The 16736-nt window shown below is 42.4% G+C and overlaps 3 protein-coding genes across 6 annotated transcripts; 2 read left to right on the top strand and 1 right to left on the bottom strand.

The window, feature by feature from the left end:
* Positions 1-210: 210 nt before the first annotated feature.
* Positions 211-2200, top strand: LOC119899642 (transcription factor jun-B-like). 2 transcript variants are annotated; one of them, XM_038714280.1, is made up of 2 exons: positions 211-682; positions 942-2200. In XM_038714280.1, exon 2 carries the CDS (start codon positions 980-982, stop codon positions 1868-1870), a length of 891 nt encoding a protein of 296 aa, XP_038570208.1. In that variant the 5' UTR covers positions 211-682; positions 942-979; the 3' UTR covers positions 1871-2200. The 2 variants fall into 2 exon arrangements, with proteins under 2 accessions (XP_038570208.1, XP_038570207.1); XM_038714279.1 differs by having other exon boundaries at positions 211-2200.
* Positions 2201-3242: 1042 nt separating this feature from the next.
* prdx2 (peroxiredoxin 2) lies at positions 3243-7429 on the bottom strand. Its single transcript, XM_038714281.1, has 6 exons — positions 7274-7429; positions 6200-6320; positions 5866-6019; positions 4571-4693; positions 4332-4462; positions 3243-3738 (listed from the first exon to the last, which is right to left on the bottom strand). Exons 2-6 carry the CDS (start codon positions 6300-6302, stop codon positions 3656-3658), a joined length of 594 nt encoding a protein of 197 aa, XP_038570209.1. The 5' UTR covers positions 6303-6320; positions 7274-7429; the 3' UTR covers positions 3243-3655.
* Positions 7430-8601: 1172 nt separating this feature from the next.
* LOC119899641 (protein Wiz-like) lies at positions 8602-16475 on the top strand. 3 transcript variants are annotated; one of them, XM_038714276.1, is made up of 9 exons: positions 8602-8695; positions 9176-9274; positions 10031-10531; positions 10729-11484; positions 11697-12059; positions 12846-13060; positions 13174-13342; positions 13445-13604; positions 14954-16475. In XM_038714276.1, the coding sequence occupies exons 2-9, from the start codon at positions 9262-9264 to the stop codon at positions 15108-15110; spliced, it is 2334 nt and encodes a 777-aa protein (XP_038570204.1). In that variant the 5' UTR covers positions 8602-8695; positions 9176-9261; the 3' UTR covers positions 15111-16475. The 3 variants fall into 3 exon arrangements, with proteins under 3 accessions (XP_038570204.1, XP_038570205.1, XP_038570206.1); XM_038714277.1 differs by having other exon boundaries at positions 8618-8695; positions 9251-9274; XM_038714278.1 differs by lacking the exon at positions 8602-8695 and having other exon boundaries at positions 8737-9274; positions 10012-10531.
* Positions 16476-16736: the final 261 nt, after the last annotated feature.

Here is a 16736-nt window from a genome sequence, read left to right as displayed (position 1 = left end):
CTGCCTGCAGGGTGAAGGAGGGCAGCGGTGCGCCTCCTCCGCCTCCCACATGTCGAAGAGCTGGAAGCGCGCCAGGATGGGAAAGGCTTCCCGCTCCTGACAGGGAGGAACTGGTGCGCCAGGATACCCAAATATGGCCAGGCGATATCAGTTTGGAGCGCATGACTCAGCAGCAGACTATATAGGCTATCCTTAACCGATGAGATTGTTGTTGAGGATGGAGGGCAAAGTGGCTGCTGGAGTGTTGTAAGTGTCCTGGTAAGGTTGGAAAAGGCTCAGCGTGTTTTTGGATGGATTTGAGCTGAGAGACACATTGAAACCGACCTGTTAATAAATGACAATGAGTGTGGACGTGCACTTTTATGTGTTTAGCCTACCTGGGTTGAGCTTCCCACAAGCCGAATAGGCCTCGTCTTGTTTACAGTCCTTGTTACTGGCAACAACGTCATCGAGTCTATCTGACATCCCGGAGGCGGGGACCACAGAGGAAACAACCAATCAGCACGCCGGTTCGAGAGCTGGCGGAGTCGGACCATATAAATATAGCGGAGCGCGACGGCCGCATGTCACTAAAGAGGAAACAGAAGTGGAGCCCAAATTCATAGCAGAAAAGACTCCTACTCACGAGTGGATTGAAAACATCTGAATTAGTCACTGGACTCCGCTTTGAATCCAACTAAAGGTACAAATCGACGACTTGGTACAGTACAGTTCCACTATTTTGGAAGTTTTGCTCTGTTTTTGATAGATTTGATCTTCAGTATAATAATACAGCGGGACTTTGTGCCGGAGATTGAATCAATTGGGACACTGAAGCCTCGGTGTCCAAGCAGCAGCTTTGCAGCGCACTCTTGTATTTGACTGTCTAATTTGAAATATGTCCACAATAATGGAACAGCCTTTTTATGACGACTCGTTTCTCTCTGCTTATGGCCATCCAGGCGCAGCCCTGCCAGACTACAAGCTGCTAAAGCAGAATATGAACTTGAACTTCTCCGACTCATATCGGAACTCAAACTTCAAGTCACAGCACCTGCGCGCCGACAGTGATTTCTATTCCGCGGGGACAGCGGACGTGGGCTCCCTGAAGCTCGCCTCTCCTGAACTGGAGCGATTGATCATCCAGAACAGCAACGGGGTGATCACTACAACGCCGACACCTGCACATTACCTCTACAACCGCGGGATCACAGAGGAGCAGGAGGGCTTTGCTGACGGTTTTGTTAAAGCATTGGACGACCTACACAAGATGAATCAGATGGCTCCTCCAAACGTGTCCATCAGCGCCGGTGGGGTTGCCTGCTCGACTCCAGCTTCAGTGTTCGGCTCATCCATGCAGCCAGAGCTCGAGTACACCACCCTGGGCGGCTGCAGCACGAACGCCAGCCTGTCTTCTGCAGCCAACTATCCTTCCACCACTATCAGCTACCTGCCGCACCACCAGTATCACCAGCATCCCCAGGCCGTTGCGCACGGATCTCACCATTTCCAGCACGCCCTGGCCGGTGCGGGCATCCATTCGCAGCGGTACGGCGGGTTGAAAGAGGAGCCTCAGACAGTCCCCGACATGCAGAGCAGCGACAGTGGGTCTCCGCCAATGTCTCCCATCGATATGGAGAACCAGGAGCGGATCAAAGCGGAGCGCAAGCGGCTGAGGAACCGGCTCGCAGCTTCCAAGTGTCGGAAGCGCAAGCTGGAGCGCATCTCTCGTCTGGAGGACAAGGTGAAAATTTTGAAAACTGACAACGCCGGACTGTCAAACACGGCTTCTGTACTGCGAGAGCAGGTGGCCCAACTCAAACAGAAAGTCATGACACACGTGAGCAGTGGCTGCCAGCTCATGTTAGCGCCCAAAGTCAAGTCTTATTGAAGAAACAATGCACTTTTAAAAACACTGGACAAGAACTGCACTGACAACACGATGAACAATGTCTTTATACATTGTCTGTGAGAGAGAACCGGACCATTATGGTTTCTTTGGCTGAAAGAGAAAAAGCCTACAAAGAAATCCTAGACTAAAACACTTCGGGCATTTTTGAACAAGTTATTGAAAGTGTCGTCCTGACTTTGCCTGTTTACATTTAACTTTAATTGCAATTTGTCATTCATTCTTATGTAACTTATTTGTGTTTGTCAGGTTGAACCTGCTGAGTTTTTACTTGTACAGTATATATTTAAGTAAATGAAATTATGAACCCGAGACATATGTGGTGTTGTTTCTTTTTGAGGTTATATGTAGCCTATCTTACAAATGCCACCTCTTAGGAATTGTTAGTGATTCTCGTTAACATAACCACAGTGTTGTCAACAATCTCTCTGGTCAGCAGTTTAAGTTAACAGCAGCAGTTGCTTGACGTTGGAGACGTCCCAGCGTAGGATTGTTTCCGTATTGACGTACATACGTCAGTCCAAATATAGTCAGTTTTGCTGGCAAACGTCACATCACGAAAAGGTTTCCGGGAACTCCCTCCTACATTGCCCGTCAGAGCTGCTGCCGAGCTCCCCTTGACGCCACCTTCACACCACAATGTGTATGTGTAAATGAAGAGGTTGGTCAATGAGTGGTTTATTCGAGTTAAGGGAGTTTCCCCGTTTGCTTTCAGTTTCCCAAAACAAGTCGAGAGAACACAGTAGTTGAGGAAACAGGGTTGAAAAAAGTTCCAGAGAAACATTTAGAATAGACTGATGTGAGAGCCAGTTTTAAAGTTACAAGAATTGCTGCTTTACAAAAGCTGGCAGAAATAAATGGCATAGAGACACGTAGGATCCATACATAACAAGTTACCTGAAAATAATCATGATTGTCTGTACAGTTTGAAGAGTGTATCCCACTATATTTTTTACTTCAGTAAATAAGACATGGACTGGTGCCATCCAATGTTTCATACTCACTGGGGGGGAGAAGGTATTGTCATTAGTCTGGAAAGGATGTAAAACATAATGAGATACATGTGGCTAACTCTTTGCCTCAAACAGTGACCCGTATCTGTAGTTGGGAGAGTCATGCAGGTCTGTTAAATCATATCCAACAATCCAGTCTTTCCCAATGAGCTGCAGTGCCATTTGGCAAGGCTAGGTTGCTGTGCTGAGTCATAACTCCCATATTAACAAAGATTTTACGGTCTTGTAACATGCTCAGATCCTCTGCCAGGCACAGGACTGATATGCCAAGCTCATTCCAAAAATTGTCTGCTGGCAAAATATTTTCAAAGATTTCAAGAGACCAAACTAGTAGACACCAATCACAGATTCAGGAAGATTTATGGCTCCATCTAGAGGTCACATGTGGAATAACTGACAATATCACATACAGCAGTCCCCTTTCAGTTATCAGACAACACAGGTTAGTCACATTTTTCCCCTTGTTTTAATAGAGATGGTAGTAAATTATTATTGACAGCAACGAAAAGTATCAATACTTTTTCTAAAAAAATAAAAAAAATAAAAGGGGAGCAAAACTTGACTTTCAGTGCTTGAGACTATGAGGTTGGTCACCACTTGTACACTGGACGTACAAAGATAAAATTTAACAAGGATTTATCTTAAATTCTGAAATGCTGTTGGATTTAAAGCATTGGACGCTATGATATACTGCTTCACAGGGACACCTCTTATCTGAAGGCAAGTGCTAAATTCAGCTGGAAGGTCTTCACGTTTACTGCTTAGAGAAGAAGTCTTTGCTCTTCTGAACATCTGGGATGATGGTGTCGCTCCCAGGTTTCCAGCCAGCAGGGCACACTGGGTGGAGAGGGAGAAGGGACAAAGTTTACTACAAGGCATACGTGACACATATCCAGCAGGACAAAGTACATGTGTGAATTTCCAGGAAGGGTAAAGTAATAATGCAAGGCTATGTCCAAAAACTAACCCTTCGAGTCAGTTAAAGGGAAACTCGTATAAATTATTTTTTAGGGGTTGTACATAGGGGGTGTTTCTATTAAATGTGCCAGAGATCAAGAAAAGTATGTATCAAAAGCAGTGAAGGTGAAAGAGGAATCCAGCACTCATGAACTGAATGTTTCAGGCAGATGACTTTTTAACCACCAAGTAATGCCGGCACCATTTCCTCAGCTCTAGCTCATTCATGTTTTGTCAAGCACACATCACAAGAAAGAGCAGTACTCCTAATTTAATATCTGACAAAAGTTTTACTTTTTTAACTATGAGGTTAAAAACACCACACACATGCACACTACATTTAAGTAATCAGCAGTTACTGATGAAATGTCTAGGAGGAGTAGGTGGTAAGGCCACCAACATGACCAATGCATTTAGTTACAAATTCATGATTTTGAAATAAATAAAGCTTTAACACAAACAATTTTACTCACCTTCTCCATGTTTGTCAGTGTGCTGGAAGGCCTGGACCAGGCGCAGAGTTTCATCCACAGAGCGCCCCACAGGCAAGTCATTGATGGTGATCTGCCTCAAGATGCCCTTGTCGTCGATCACAAACAGACCCCTGAAAGGCACACATTAAGGTTATAGTATTGCATAACGTTGTCACATCTACATCCTTTAGTCTCTCAACACTTTCAGTGCTTACTATTTAAATGACAAGCAGTCTGACCTGTATGCGATGCCGTCGTCCTCCTTCAGCACACCGTAGTCTCTGGAGATTGTCTTGGTGAGGTCTGCCACAAGGGGGATTTTCATATTTCCCAGACCTCCTTGCTTCCTTGGTGTGTTGATCCTGTAGGATAAAAATTACATTATAATTAGCTAATTTAAAAAAACATTTAGTGTTGTGAGTGCATACAGGACTTGTTTTGATGTACTGTACTTAAGTTATTTAAAAAAAAATAAATGTAATCCTTCGAGATTCAGTGCATGTAGTGGTACTTTATGGATAAGTGTGGTTGTAAAACTAAAGTGATATCATAAGCAGAGGACAAAGTAGCCCGCAATGTTACCTAAACACAAGAAAACAATTCGTCTTTCTGGCAGTGGTGGACAAAACAATTGAATTCACGCTTCAAAAATGCCTTTTGGACAGCAAAGATCTAAACTGTTTTTTAAAAAAAATACACTCATTACATGAGTGAAGGTGCTCCTTAAAACCTACAATGACGACATGAGAGCATGTTCCAACTGAGGTAAGACACAGTCTGTCAAATGTAAATGCTAAAACAATACACTGCTGGGTAATTTAGTATCCCATTCAAATTGAAAATTAAGAGACCGTTACCTCTTCTCAGTATATCAGGACTCAGAACTTATCAAGAATATGCAGAAGCAGCAGTAACGAGAGATAAACTGGGGTGGGGGTTGTTTCAGATCTGCCAAAACCCCTCATTAATGGCGGACTACTTAGAAATTGCCAACTAGGGATGTCCCAATCTCTGTCATTTAATGTAAAGAGTAATTTCTTCTTTTTTAAATTCATTTAGCTGACGCTTTTATCCAAATCAAATTACAATATATGTCAGAGGTCACACGCCCCTGGAGCAACTAGGGATTAAGTGTCCTGCTCAGGGACACATTGCTCACATGTGTCGCAGTGGGAATTGAACCCTGGTCTCCCGCAGGATAGGCATATGTCTTCACCTGCCCGTGATCTGATATCTACAGAGTCATGGTCCGACAATTAGATATCAGACAGCTGAGTATTTCAAAGATCTGATACTGAAAGTGAAGTCTGAACCACAGTTTTCATTTAATAGATTTCTTGTGTGGGGTTTTCGTGTCCCACAGTGTTCAAGTGTTTTGTATGATATTTGTTGAGAGATTCACATTGTTGATGTAGATCTGTTAAAACAGTAGAAACATTTTGTTAAAACTTCTCTGCTTATGACACAAGTAGGCTGAGTGGATGTTATTGAAAGCTGTTGGCTCCACTGAAACAGTCAGTAAGGAAATTCTCACCATGCCAAGTGACTGAAGTGAGAGTCTACGGAGCAGCCGATAACCTCGCAGCCGATATTGCGGAACTCCTCTGCTCTGTCGCTGAAAGCAATAATCTCAGTCGGACACACAAAGGTGAAGTCCAGTGGGTAGAAGAAGAAGATGACATACTTCCCTGAACAGCACAGAAGGAAGAAAATGAGGCAGGTATTCATTCTAGTCAACCTACATTAGATATGCCCCCCTCCAACAAAAGTTGATGGGTCTCCACTTTAAAATATATATATTATTTTTTTAAAACCGCAAATACCGCGATTACTTTTGGTGTATAAAACCAATGAAAATTACCAGTTACCTCTGTATTCTGACAGCTTGATCTCCTTGAATTGTCCGTCCACTACAGCTGTGGCTTTGAAGTCTGGGGCAGTCTGGCCAATCTTAGCATTTCCAGAGGACATGATGTTGGTGGCAAATGACTGAGGGAGAGATAGAGATACACATAGTTAACAGAAAGTTCCTGATGCTCATACACACTTGCAGATAAGAAAGATAAGCTCAGATGGGAGGAGCTTTGATAACAACATGACCCTCAGGCAACATGAGCAAGAGCACAAATACAATATTTACACGGAAAACACCAATAACCTGGTTCCCAGGTTTTGCAGCTTTTTCATAGTTTGTGCACTGCTCAAAAGCTTGCTCAGTAAGGCAAAACGACTTAAGGTCACATGCAAGTCATGTTCAGCCAGCAGGGAACAATAGCCTATTAGGACGGTTACATAACCGTGACAAAGCACAAGAAGATACTCACTGGGTATATATATGTTTTTATATTAGAAATGTGCATGAGATTAAAAAAACAAACATGGTTGCAGTTTTAACCACTGCAGTTACATTGAACGCAGCATTTGATTTTAATGTTGATCCAGCCAGGCCTTCACAGCAGCCATTAGGTGTTTATTCTTTTAAATAAACATAGTTTTGGTGGTACAACAAACAAGGAGAACCCGCATTTGTCTTTCCTTGTCATAATTCAACAGTTTAACGCCAACAACCCTTAAAGTTCGTCGAGTAGCAGACATTAACATTACTTGGTCAAAGCTCAGCTGTGTAGCTCCAAGCTTTACACTTAAAGTCGTTTGTCAAATGAGCTGGTGGGTGCAAAGGTTGAACAAAGCGAGGGGGCACTGAGCAGTCTCTCCTGCAAGCTGCAGAAACAGGGACAAAGAAAGAGCCAGAAACAGGCCCAAATACTTAAGGAGGGGAACAACTCACCCGCATTGCTAGCGTAACATTAGCTTAATGTAGTAAACCTGGTTCTTTGTTGTCTCCCTGTGCCGGGCTTCTTTTGGCCGAGCCGTGCACACATAATGTGAACTTCAGACAGAAAACACACACACAAACAAACATATACTTATTTTTTACTCACCTGTCTTTATGTGAAGCCGAGAAGAAGTTTGCAGCGAAAAGATCTGCTACTGGCAGGAGGAGAAAGTACTCAAAGAAGGGACGGCTGCGTGCAAGAAGTAGGCAGGGCCAGAGCTGTGGCCTCCGGAAAGGAAAAGAGCGTCTTTCAAAGTAAAAGTTGAGATGAGATTGTGTCACTTTGACTCAGACAGGATGACTTCAGTCTTTAATATTGTCATACATTGGGACAGTGAACCCCATACACCATGAAGTGTTGGTAAGAAACTCAAATACTGTAATTAAGTACAATTTTGTGCTGCCTAATAGAGTACTTTTACTTTTTAATACTTTATATAAAATTCTGTTAGCATGTTTCTACTGTGTGGTACTGTATACTTTAATTTAAGTAAAAGTCTTGATAAAATTGGTCATGTGACCACACATTTTTGAAGAGTCATCCATTTTACTCACCCTGTGATGAAGAGAGGCCCATGGAATAAGTGATAAGCACATTTAAGATTAAAAAAAAAACTGTATTTTGCCATTCAAAGTGATTTTTTTTATGCTCAAGGAGTCCTGATTCTTGTGTCTGAACAATTAAAGGTTTGAGAATATCTTACGCATGTGTTATTGCTTTATGAAGTTATAATATGAGGCTATACTGTTAGTATGATGTTTCCCTTGAACTGCTGAATGACACAATTTTGTTAAAATGGCAGGGATGGAGTAATTTGAGCCAAAAGACCTGGGGGAAGTTGAGCAAGCTATTTTACTTTACACCAAAATGATGTGGCATTTTAGAACAAAAACCATCATGGCATGCTTCTATAAATGGAAGACAGACATCCTAAATTATATGTACATATTTTAGTTGGAGACATTACTGTCATGTCCTCACTTTAAAGACACCTCAAGTAAAAACTGGCTGAACTCACCCGCTCTCCACTACAAAGTTTCAGGTGCAGTTTCATTCATTCATTCACATTCATGTAGGGTTCTCATGACTGGTTGCAGTGTAGTTCTGTTATCCAAGAGGCATTGGTTAATACTCATTTTGCTGAAATTCCCCATTTGTTACTTCTCCTCTTGGCCTGTTAAAGACTCTACTCTTATCTCAGAGAATATCCAAGTTTTTTTTTTCTTCTCATAAATCTCTTAAATTCTGAGTTTTATCTCGGAATATTACCCTCCCTCCTCCGGCTCTGTGATTTTGTTGTGATTCGCTTACCAGTAACATCAAATAGTGAGTTTTCTTTTTCACTGTAAAATATAATCACACGTAGATGGTCACTAGAGAGCACACGTCTCCTGAGGCTGTGGTGGCACGGCCCCGGAACTTTTATTTTGAAAAAACACGACACAGGGAATATTTGTACCATTACTTCAGCTAAGCTTGTCAGTGGGAGTGATACTGGTGCACTGAGGCAGATTGTTCTGGCTTGAGGTAAATTAACCATTATCTATCTATTATTTATAAATGTCGTTTGGTTTCTAGTCAAGGTGGCACGATGTGTAGCTACTGTCTGTTCCGCTAAAATTAAATGTAATTTGAGCTAGCATGCAGCTAACGGTAGCTTGCTTCCTTAGCAAAACAAAGGTAACGTTAGCAACAGAGGTATCATTAGCTCAGGGTTAGCTTTTATATCTTTAACTTACAAGATGCTTCGGCCACTTACAAAAGTATAATTAGTCTATTGATACTTTGTTAAAATGCGAACAGTACAAACTGAAGTAGGGATGTTTTTCTATGGGTAGATAACTTAGACGTAGATATTTTACTGTCGCTAGTTTGCAATCGTGTCACGTTATTTTAAGGTTGGCTGTCTGGAAGTTTGTTTTGCATTTCGGCATCTATAACAACTAAAAATATCTGATCTGTAAAATGTATTCCACGCTAGTGATAATATTAAATCATTTGAATCAGGATTGAAAATTTAAAACATCCTCTTCCACACGGAATCCGCTGGAAATCAACTTTCTCATCCCTCTAAATAAACAGTATCAGCAGCCATGGATTCACAAGGTAAGAGAGCCTCTTATATAATAGTTACCAATAATTACATTATTTCTGATGTTACATTGTTAAAAGATCCTAAATGTGCTCATGCTCTCATTACTTGTTGGTTTTATTTCATTAGTTATCACCATGATTAGATGGATGGCATCACAGTAGATTTGATTCTTGAACAATGTCTCATTATTTCTTTCAGTACAACGTAATCCAGGATATGCCTTGTTTCATATCTTATTTAAATACTTATTTTTTTCTTTGCAGTTAGTTGTGCATATCACTATTCTAGGCTTCTTATGTAGGGATGCAGCAATCTGATCTACCAAATAGATATCGTGCAGAGACGTGTTTCCTCTTTCGGGTACATTCAGTCATGGCTGGCCACCTCCTTAGTTTTTAGTGGCACAGCAAACTCTGACCTCATGTTACCCTGCAGATTACGTGGGATTCTTTGAGATCCGTTGTGTGATACACATGTGCTGGAGATTTCAAAGTTTGGAAAACGAGAGAACTGGTATTGGTATCAGCATATAACCTGAGTTGAGCTATTTGAATTTGTACCTGGAGAGAAAAAGTCAGATTGGTGCATCCCTACTGAGTTGTGTTAATTGAAACTCACATTATTATCTAATTTTGACATAAGTGAATGTTGGAGGCTGGAAGCAAATGGCAAATATTAGTCAGGATTTTTAGTGTTTGTCAGGTCATTACAAAACAAGCTTCAGGCTTGTTCCTTTTCTTGACTAAAGTTCTCCCAACTTGCCCCAGCAACGCCACAGCCAATCATGTGTGAGGTCTGTGGAACTTACTTTGAGACAAGACGAGGACTCTCCAACCATGCCCGCCTCCATCTACGGCAGCTCGGTATAACATCAGAAAACAGCGGAGCTCCCATTGACCTCCTCTACCAGCTCATCCAGGAGAGAGATGGCCCCCTGCCTGATTTCAAAGCAGACTCTTCTGTACCTGGGTTGACCCCTCTCAAAAAATCATCCCAGCAGGAGTCCAAGACGTCGTCCGTACCAGAGGACAGGAGTGATTCCTTCAAAGAAGGGAGTAGGGTCATGTCAACTCCGCAAATGAAGGATCACGAGGGATCTCCAGCCAGACTGAAAGATGCAACAACCTCTCTCCTCCCATCATCCCCCTCTGGTCTTAGGCTGGTTGCATCTAGAGCAAGTGAAGGCAGCAGTTCATCTTCCTTAGAGCGCCAAACCACAACAAAGCCACTGTGGGCGCCGCTTGAAACTGACGCCCCCATCACCCTAGGTATGACTGAATTTTGAATAGATGTCATAAAGAAATGTGTAAAGTCGTAAGGGGAGCTTCAACTCCCAGGTACGTTATATGATTACATGACCATTCATACCAGGTAGTTATAAATGTAGCATTTTTGTTTTTGTAAAGTTAACATGATGGCATTGTCTCCTTGTGACTGGGTACCTTCCACTCATCATTTTCTTCAGACACCAACGATGAGGTCCATGTTTGCCAGCTGTGTGGCTGCTGGTACGAGACACGCAAAGGCCTGGCCAGTCATGCTCGGGCCCATCTGCGCCACATTGGAATCCCTGACAGTGAGATCAAGGGCAGCCCCATTGATCTTCTTTACAAGATCATGGAGGAGGAAGACCTCAAGCCTATCAGCAGTGAACAACACAAGGAGCTCACCTCAAACAGTCCGCCTAGATCCTCTTCCAAACGTCCCTCCAGTCTGTCCTCTCCGCCGGCATCTCCTCCAAGCAAACAGTCTAAAACCTCAGAGGAGTGTACCTGTATTCTGTGCGGGGAGGAGTTTGAGAATCGTAAAGGCCTGGCCTGCCACGCACGCGCTCATCTGCGTCAGATCGGAGTGGTTGACCTGCTGGGGAAAAGCTCTGCAATTGACACTGTTAGGGAACTTGTCAGCAGTGGCATGCTAGAAGCCATACACCCCCTCAAAACAAACTGTACAGGCAGCTCATCTGCAGCGCCATCACCTGCAAGCCAATCGAAAACCTCATTTCTCTCCACATCCCTCACTCAGGCTCCTCAAATTCCTGTTAACAAGGCGCCAAAGGCTAAGAAAGGCTTTCGGCTTGCAGTGGACCCCCTTTACAGGAAGCCCAAGCCTGAGCCTGTGGAGGTAGAGGTGTCTGTTCAGCCCAAGGGATCAAGCACTAACAGCAATTCTCCCAAGCAGAAGTCACCCGCTGCTGCTGCTTCAAAGCCTCTCAATGCAGGTAAAGCAGAGAGCCATTGATCTACAAGAGTTGTTGACAAATGCTATTTGTTCGTCACCATATCATGTTATTATATGCTGCAGTTCAGTAAATTTTTGATTCATGCTGTCAGCAGCTATGATATATCCCTTATTCTTTGAGTTTATAAATTGGTTTGTGTATGTACACCAAAGTTAGATGTATCCTCTTATTTTCACTCCTACATTTCTCAGTGTCCTCCACAGATGTCCCGTCCCTGCCAACAGTCCTTTGCGATTACTGTGGCCAGCTGTTTGAGACACGCAAAGCCCTGTCTTGCCACGCCCGTGCCCACCTGCGCCAGCTCGGCCTCACCTGGTCGATCAAAACATCACCGATTGATCTCCTCAAAGAGGTCATGATGCAGGGTGAAGAAGGCAAGAAAGAGTCTGTGCGCAGCGGGTCATCAGGCAAAGCCACGTGGACCCCTCAAGGCTCCAGAAGGTCCCTGGACAGCCTCCAGTCAAGGGACCCATCCACCAACTCCTGCACCTCACCTCTCGATTATTCCATGAAAGAGAAATCCCCGTCTGGCAAGAGTGGGGCCTCACACGCCGGTAAGAGATTAACAGCACTGTAAAGCAACAGTTTGGCTATTTATGTGAGTTTAACAATCACGGTGAGTCACACTGCTGCACTACTCTGTGACATGTTTGTTAACTGTGATGAACATGGGTACCGAGTCAGTCCTACATACAATACTCACTAGAGCACGAAAGGTGTGTTAGTCCGCAACTGAAAATAATCCTCAGCAAATGCAGTAGTTACTCTTGTTAAAAACTACACTGGCCAGGTGTTTAAGGAAATGAAAAAACACACTTTATATTTGTGACCTATCTAAGTAGGAACAAATGGGTCTGAGTGCAGCAGGCAGGATAGGATACAGGGTGAAAAACAGAATTGCATCACTCTCATCCTTCAAATTTCATTTTACAGATTAGCTTCTTTTCCACATAATCTCTCTATGAGACGCATCCCCCAGTGCGATGATGTCTCAACACGTGCTGTACTTTGAGTAAGGAAAGCATTTGACTTTTACCTCAACAGGAAAACAGCAGTCTTGCCATCACTCTGCTGCCCCTGCCTGCATACACTAAAATCCACATGCACACGTGGAGAGGTTTTAAAAAAACGTTCTGTTAGATGAGATGAAACCACTCACTGTGGTAGTGGAGGATTAACCAGGTTCAACATATGGGAAAATACCACAAATCTCAGTTTTCACGCAGTTATAACATTACAAAAGTATTCCAGGACAACACCAAACTGGTAATACATGATTAATCTGTCGTTGGTATCTATACCTGTGCTTGTCAAAATATGTCTCATCTTCTTTGTGTCAGACACATCATGTGAGCTTTGTGGGTTTGAATTTGAAAACCGCAAGGCCCTGGCCAGTCATGCGCGGGCCCACCTCCGACAGCTAGGAATCATAGAATGGAAAGCAGACGGAGCGAGTTCACCTATCGAACTCCTCAGTGAGTTGATCCGGAAGGACCCAGAAAAGGTGGCAGCGATAACCCAGCGCTATCGTATGGGGGACCTTTTCATCAAGAAGGTGGGCTGTGCTCAAAAATATGTTCAAAAAAAGTCCCATTCACATTTGGATACACACAAACAATATATTAAGCGATGTAAATTCTAATTTACAGTAAATTTTTTCACTCCCAGAGAAATGCTGCTTCGCCATGTCTGTCTACAGACTCTGACTCTGTGCCTGGCAGCAGCCTGCGGCATTCGGTGCAGCACTCAGGTGTGACTGCTGGCTCATCCAGACAATCGCAAGGACACACACGGACTATTGGAGCGCACAGGGACCCTGGTGTGCGCTCCCCAAGGGGTGAGAAATGAAAGACTCTGAAAAATAGCTAGATACAGAGATGCTGAAACTGATAAAGATTTTTTCTGCATGTTTTTCTAACACCTTTCTGTGTGGTTTCAGGGCTCCATCCACCAAAACATGTAGTGACCGCACGGGGAAATAATCAGGACACCAATTCCCACCAACCATCACGGTCAGGCAGCATCCCGGCTATGCTGCCGAAGCCCCCACTAACACCACTGGTCAAACTGGTGGGCAAAATCTACTCCCTCAAGTGCAGGTCAGTCTAAAATATAAATTTACATAGATACTCATTAGGGTTTCGAATAACGGACCTTTACAGTTTATGTGTACAAAATAAAATGAATAAAAATACCTCAAACAAATCAAGTCAACTAATGTCCTTCATAATGGACGTATGTAATGCCAGTCATACTGTACCTACAGTACCATTTTCAGCAGCTTTCGTTGTCATGTATTCAAAAATCAATGTGTTTATGGCATTTTGACATTATTAAGTAGTAGTTGGTAGAGATGTGACAGGAAATGAGAGAAGAAAGACAGATAATCATTCTCAAATTAGCAAATTGCTTTGTGTTCATAACCACTGGTGGGTCGTTCTGTATTTTTGTCATTTAAGTTTTATTCATTTTAACACATTAACTTTGTACAACTGTACATAGTTAATATATATATATATATATATATACATATATATATAAAATCTGTATATCTATATCTGTCCAGGTTGCATAATACCAAACATAGACTTACTAAATACTAAAATAGTATTTAGCAGACAGAGATGTTATCTGGTATTACGTTACAAGACGTGGTGGATATTTTAAAAGCACAGACCAGGTAAAGCGAAAGTGAGTAAGTGAATACCACTGAAGATGTTATTGGGTACCACGTTGGATTTGATTGTTTCGATAGGCTGTGTCATTAACAAGCCTCCTACACATGCGGTGCACCACCTGCTGTAAGAGACCGGTTCTGTGTCTTTTTGGTGACTTAATTAAACATACTGCTTGTGGAGAAAGTCAGCAGAGCAGACACATAGAGACAGAGAGAGAGAATAAGAAATAGGTGGGGCAAGCCGGTATGTTTGCTGTAATTGTGCTTTTAGACCAAACGCGAATTTAATCCTTTGCGAGGCTTTCCTCGCGTGAGTACATTCGCTGCAAGTGTTCACACACAACACAAGAAGGCGATTTGAACCTGAAAAATTCGCTCGAGTTGGAAATTTTCAACTCACGTGAAGGCCTTCGCGTTGCTTTCGCGTCGCCGGCACCGCCCCCTTTGCGTCGCTTCGTGCCGCCCGACAGGAAATCGCGGCCCTAGGTGTCTTTGCATTGACTTCGTATGTAAACTTATCGCCACGAAAGCTCGCTTCGCTTTTGGTCTGAAAGCACAGTAAGAGACTAGAGGTGTAGCGTAGTGACAAGGGAGAACTGAAGGGAAAAGCAAGGTGAGCAGATTCAAGTACTGAGTAAACACGAAAATTAGGTGGAGAATGAAGAAGAATTGAAATGGTAAAATAAGAAACCTGCTAGAAATAGAAATATATCCCACTAACACAGTTAATGCAGCTGAGAACACACTCCCCTTCTCTGTCCTGCTGTTCAGGTTCTGTCAAGAAGTCTTTCATGGACCTCTGTCTGTTCAAGAGCAGTGGATCACACACCTGCAGAAACACATCCTGTCACTGGGCTACAAAGGCAAAGCATCTCCTCCAGCTGCACCAGTGGCTGCTCCAGCACTTGTCGACCCAGTAGCTGTCTAGTCCACGAAATCTTTTTGTAGTAAACATTAAAAAAGGTCGTCATTTTCCAGTGTCATGTCTGAGGATCGTCTTGATGTCTATTTTGAGGTGACAAATTGTGAGAAAATTTGATGTTCACTTTTTGTCCCAGAGAGGGCATACATGAGCCATATGAGGAAAGCAGCAGAACAAAATCCACTCAGGTAAAATCCAACAGAAACACTATATCACAATACTGATCACTTAGTTTTTTGGAAAGAATATCCAAAGACAGTTCATCTCTCATTTTGATGGTCAGTGCTTTTCTCCTCCTGCTCACAATTCCTTCCATTGTACCGATAATGTGTTGCTACGTGAGTCAGTGTTGGCGTTTCCCACACTGAGAGAACGTTCCTGGTCAGTGATTTTCACTTTTTATTTTAAATTTTAAATTTTTTTTGTCTTACTGAATAGACTGCCATGGTCGCCATTTTCACTGTGATATACTTTGTCTCCTTTATAAGCCTTTCAAGGGAGTCTTGTTTTATACGTTGCATATACAAGTGTTTTACTATAAATCAGGAAGGATTACATTTTCTTTTCACAAATGGTAATGTTTTTGAATGACACAACAATGATACCAGAAAGATGCATATAGTAATTTGAATCCAACTGGTGACAACTTGATTCAAACTAAGGCCATCGATAACATAAATGTCCTAAAAAGCATCAACCATCTTGAACACAGAGACATTGTGTTTCCGTTTGTTGCCATTTACTTCAGGTATAGCTACTAAACATGTACTGTTTTTCTGGTCTTTTTTACCTTTCTTTTTTAACACTTATTATGTAAATTAAAATATGTCTTATATATGGCCATATAGTGTGTGAAAGATTAAAATCAAAATCAATTTACTACAACCTGCGTTTCACCAGCAGCTGCGGCACTCACTGTGAGAATACAAATACAGTGTGTCCACATTGCAATTACATGTTACATGTCTATGAATATAATCCAATATATTGAGCAAGTTTCCATGTATTCTGCACAGTCTGTCACGTCTCCATTCACCAGCATTCATTGTTGTATCTCCTCATTTACATTGTGTTTTCCTTTTGCTGTGTCTGCTATCCCCTTTTATTTAAGATTTGTTTTTAAAGACATCTTTGGGGAGCTGACATAGATTTCTTTTACCACTTTTGTTTTTTTTTCTTCGCACCTGCTCATTAATAGCTCTCGTCTTTGGTCAATGTCTAGGCCACAAGAGCACCCTGTCAAATGTTTTTGTTGTTCAGCTTTGAGCTCTTGACAGCCATTGCAGTTGTGTCACACTCACCACTATATGTGTAAATTTAATTAATGTACAACAATAAATAAATTAGATGGCTTGTTTAGTCACAAAATGATTTTTCTTGCATCAGTTTGCTTTTGCTGGACATGTCAGCCGTCAGCACAGTGAAAATCAAAAAGAAACATGCAATTGTTGCGAAACGTTTGTTGTAAAAGTGAGTGTATCAATGATATTACATAACTGTCCACTTATGAGAAAACACTGCTGTCTCCATTTTCACTTGTCCTTTCCACTAAAAACTCATCATTGTATCTCAGGCTCGTTTAACATGTCAAGCTTTCATGCTTTGGCCTGCCAGGATGTAACTCCCTCTTTT

This window comes from Micropterus salmoides, unplaced genomic scaffold, assembly GCF_014851395.1.
Source record: "Micropterus salmoides isolate LMB-PRFRI ecotype aquatic unplaced genomic scaffold, ASM1485139v1 Ms_hic_scaffold_12, whole genome shotgun sequence".
In the NCBI taxonomy this organism is placed as follows: domain Eukaryota; kingdom Metazoa; phylum Chordata; class Actinopteri; order Centrarchiformes; family Centrarchidae; genus Micropterus; species Micropterus salmoides.
This window is presented reverse-complemented; position numbering and strand designations above follow the sequence as displayed.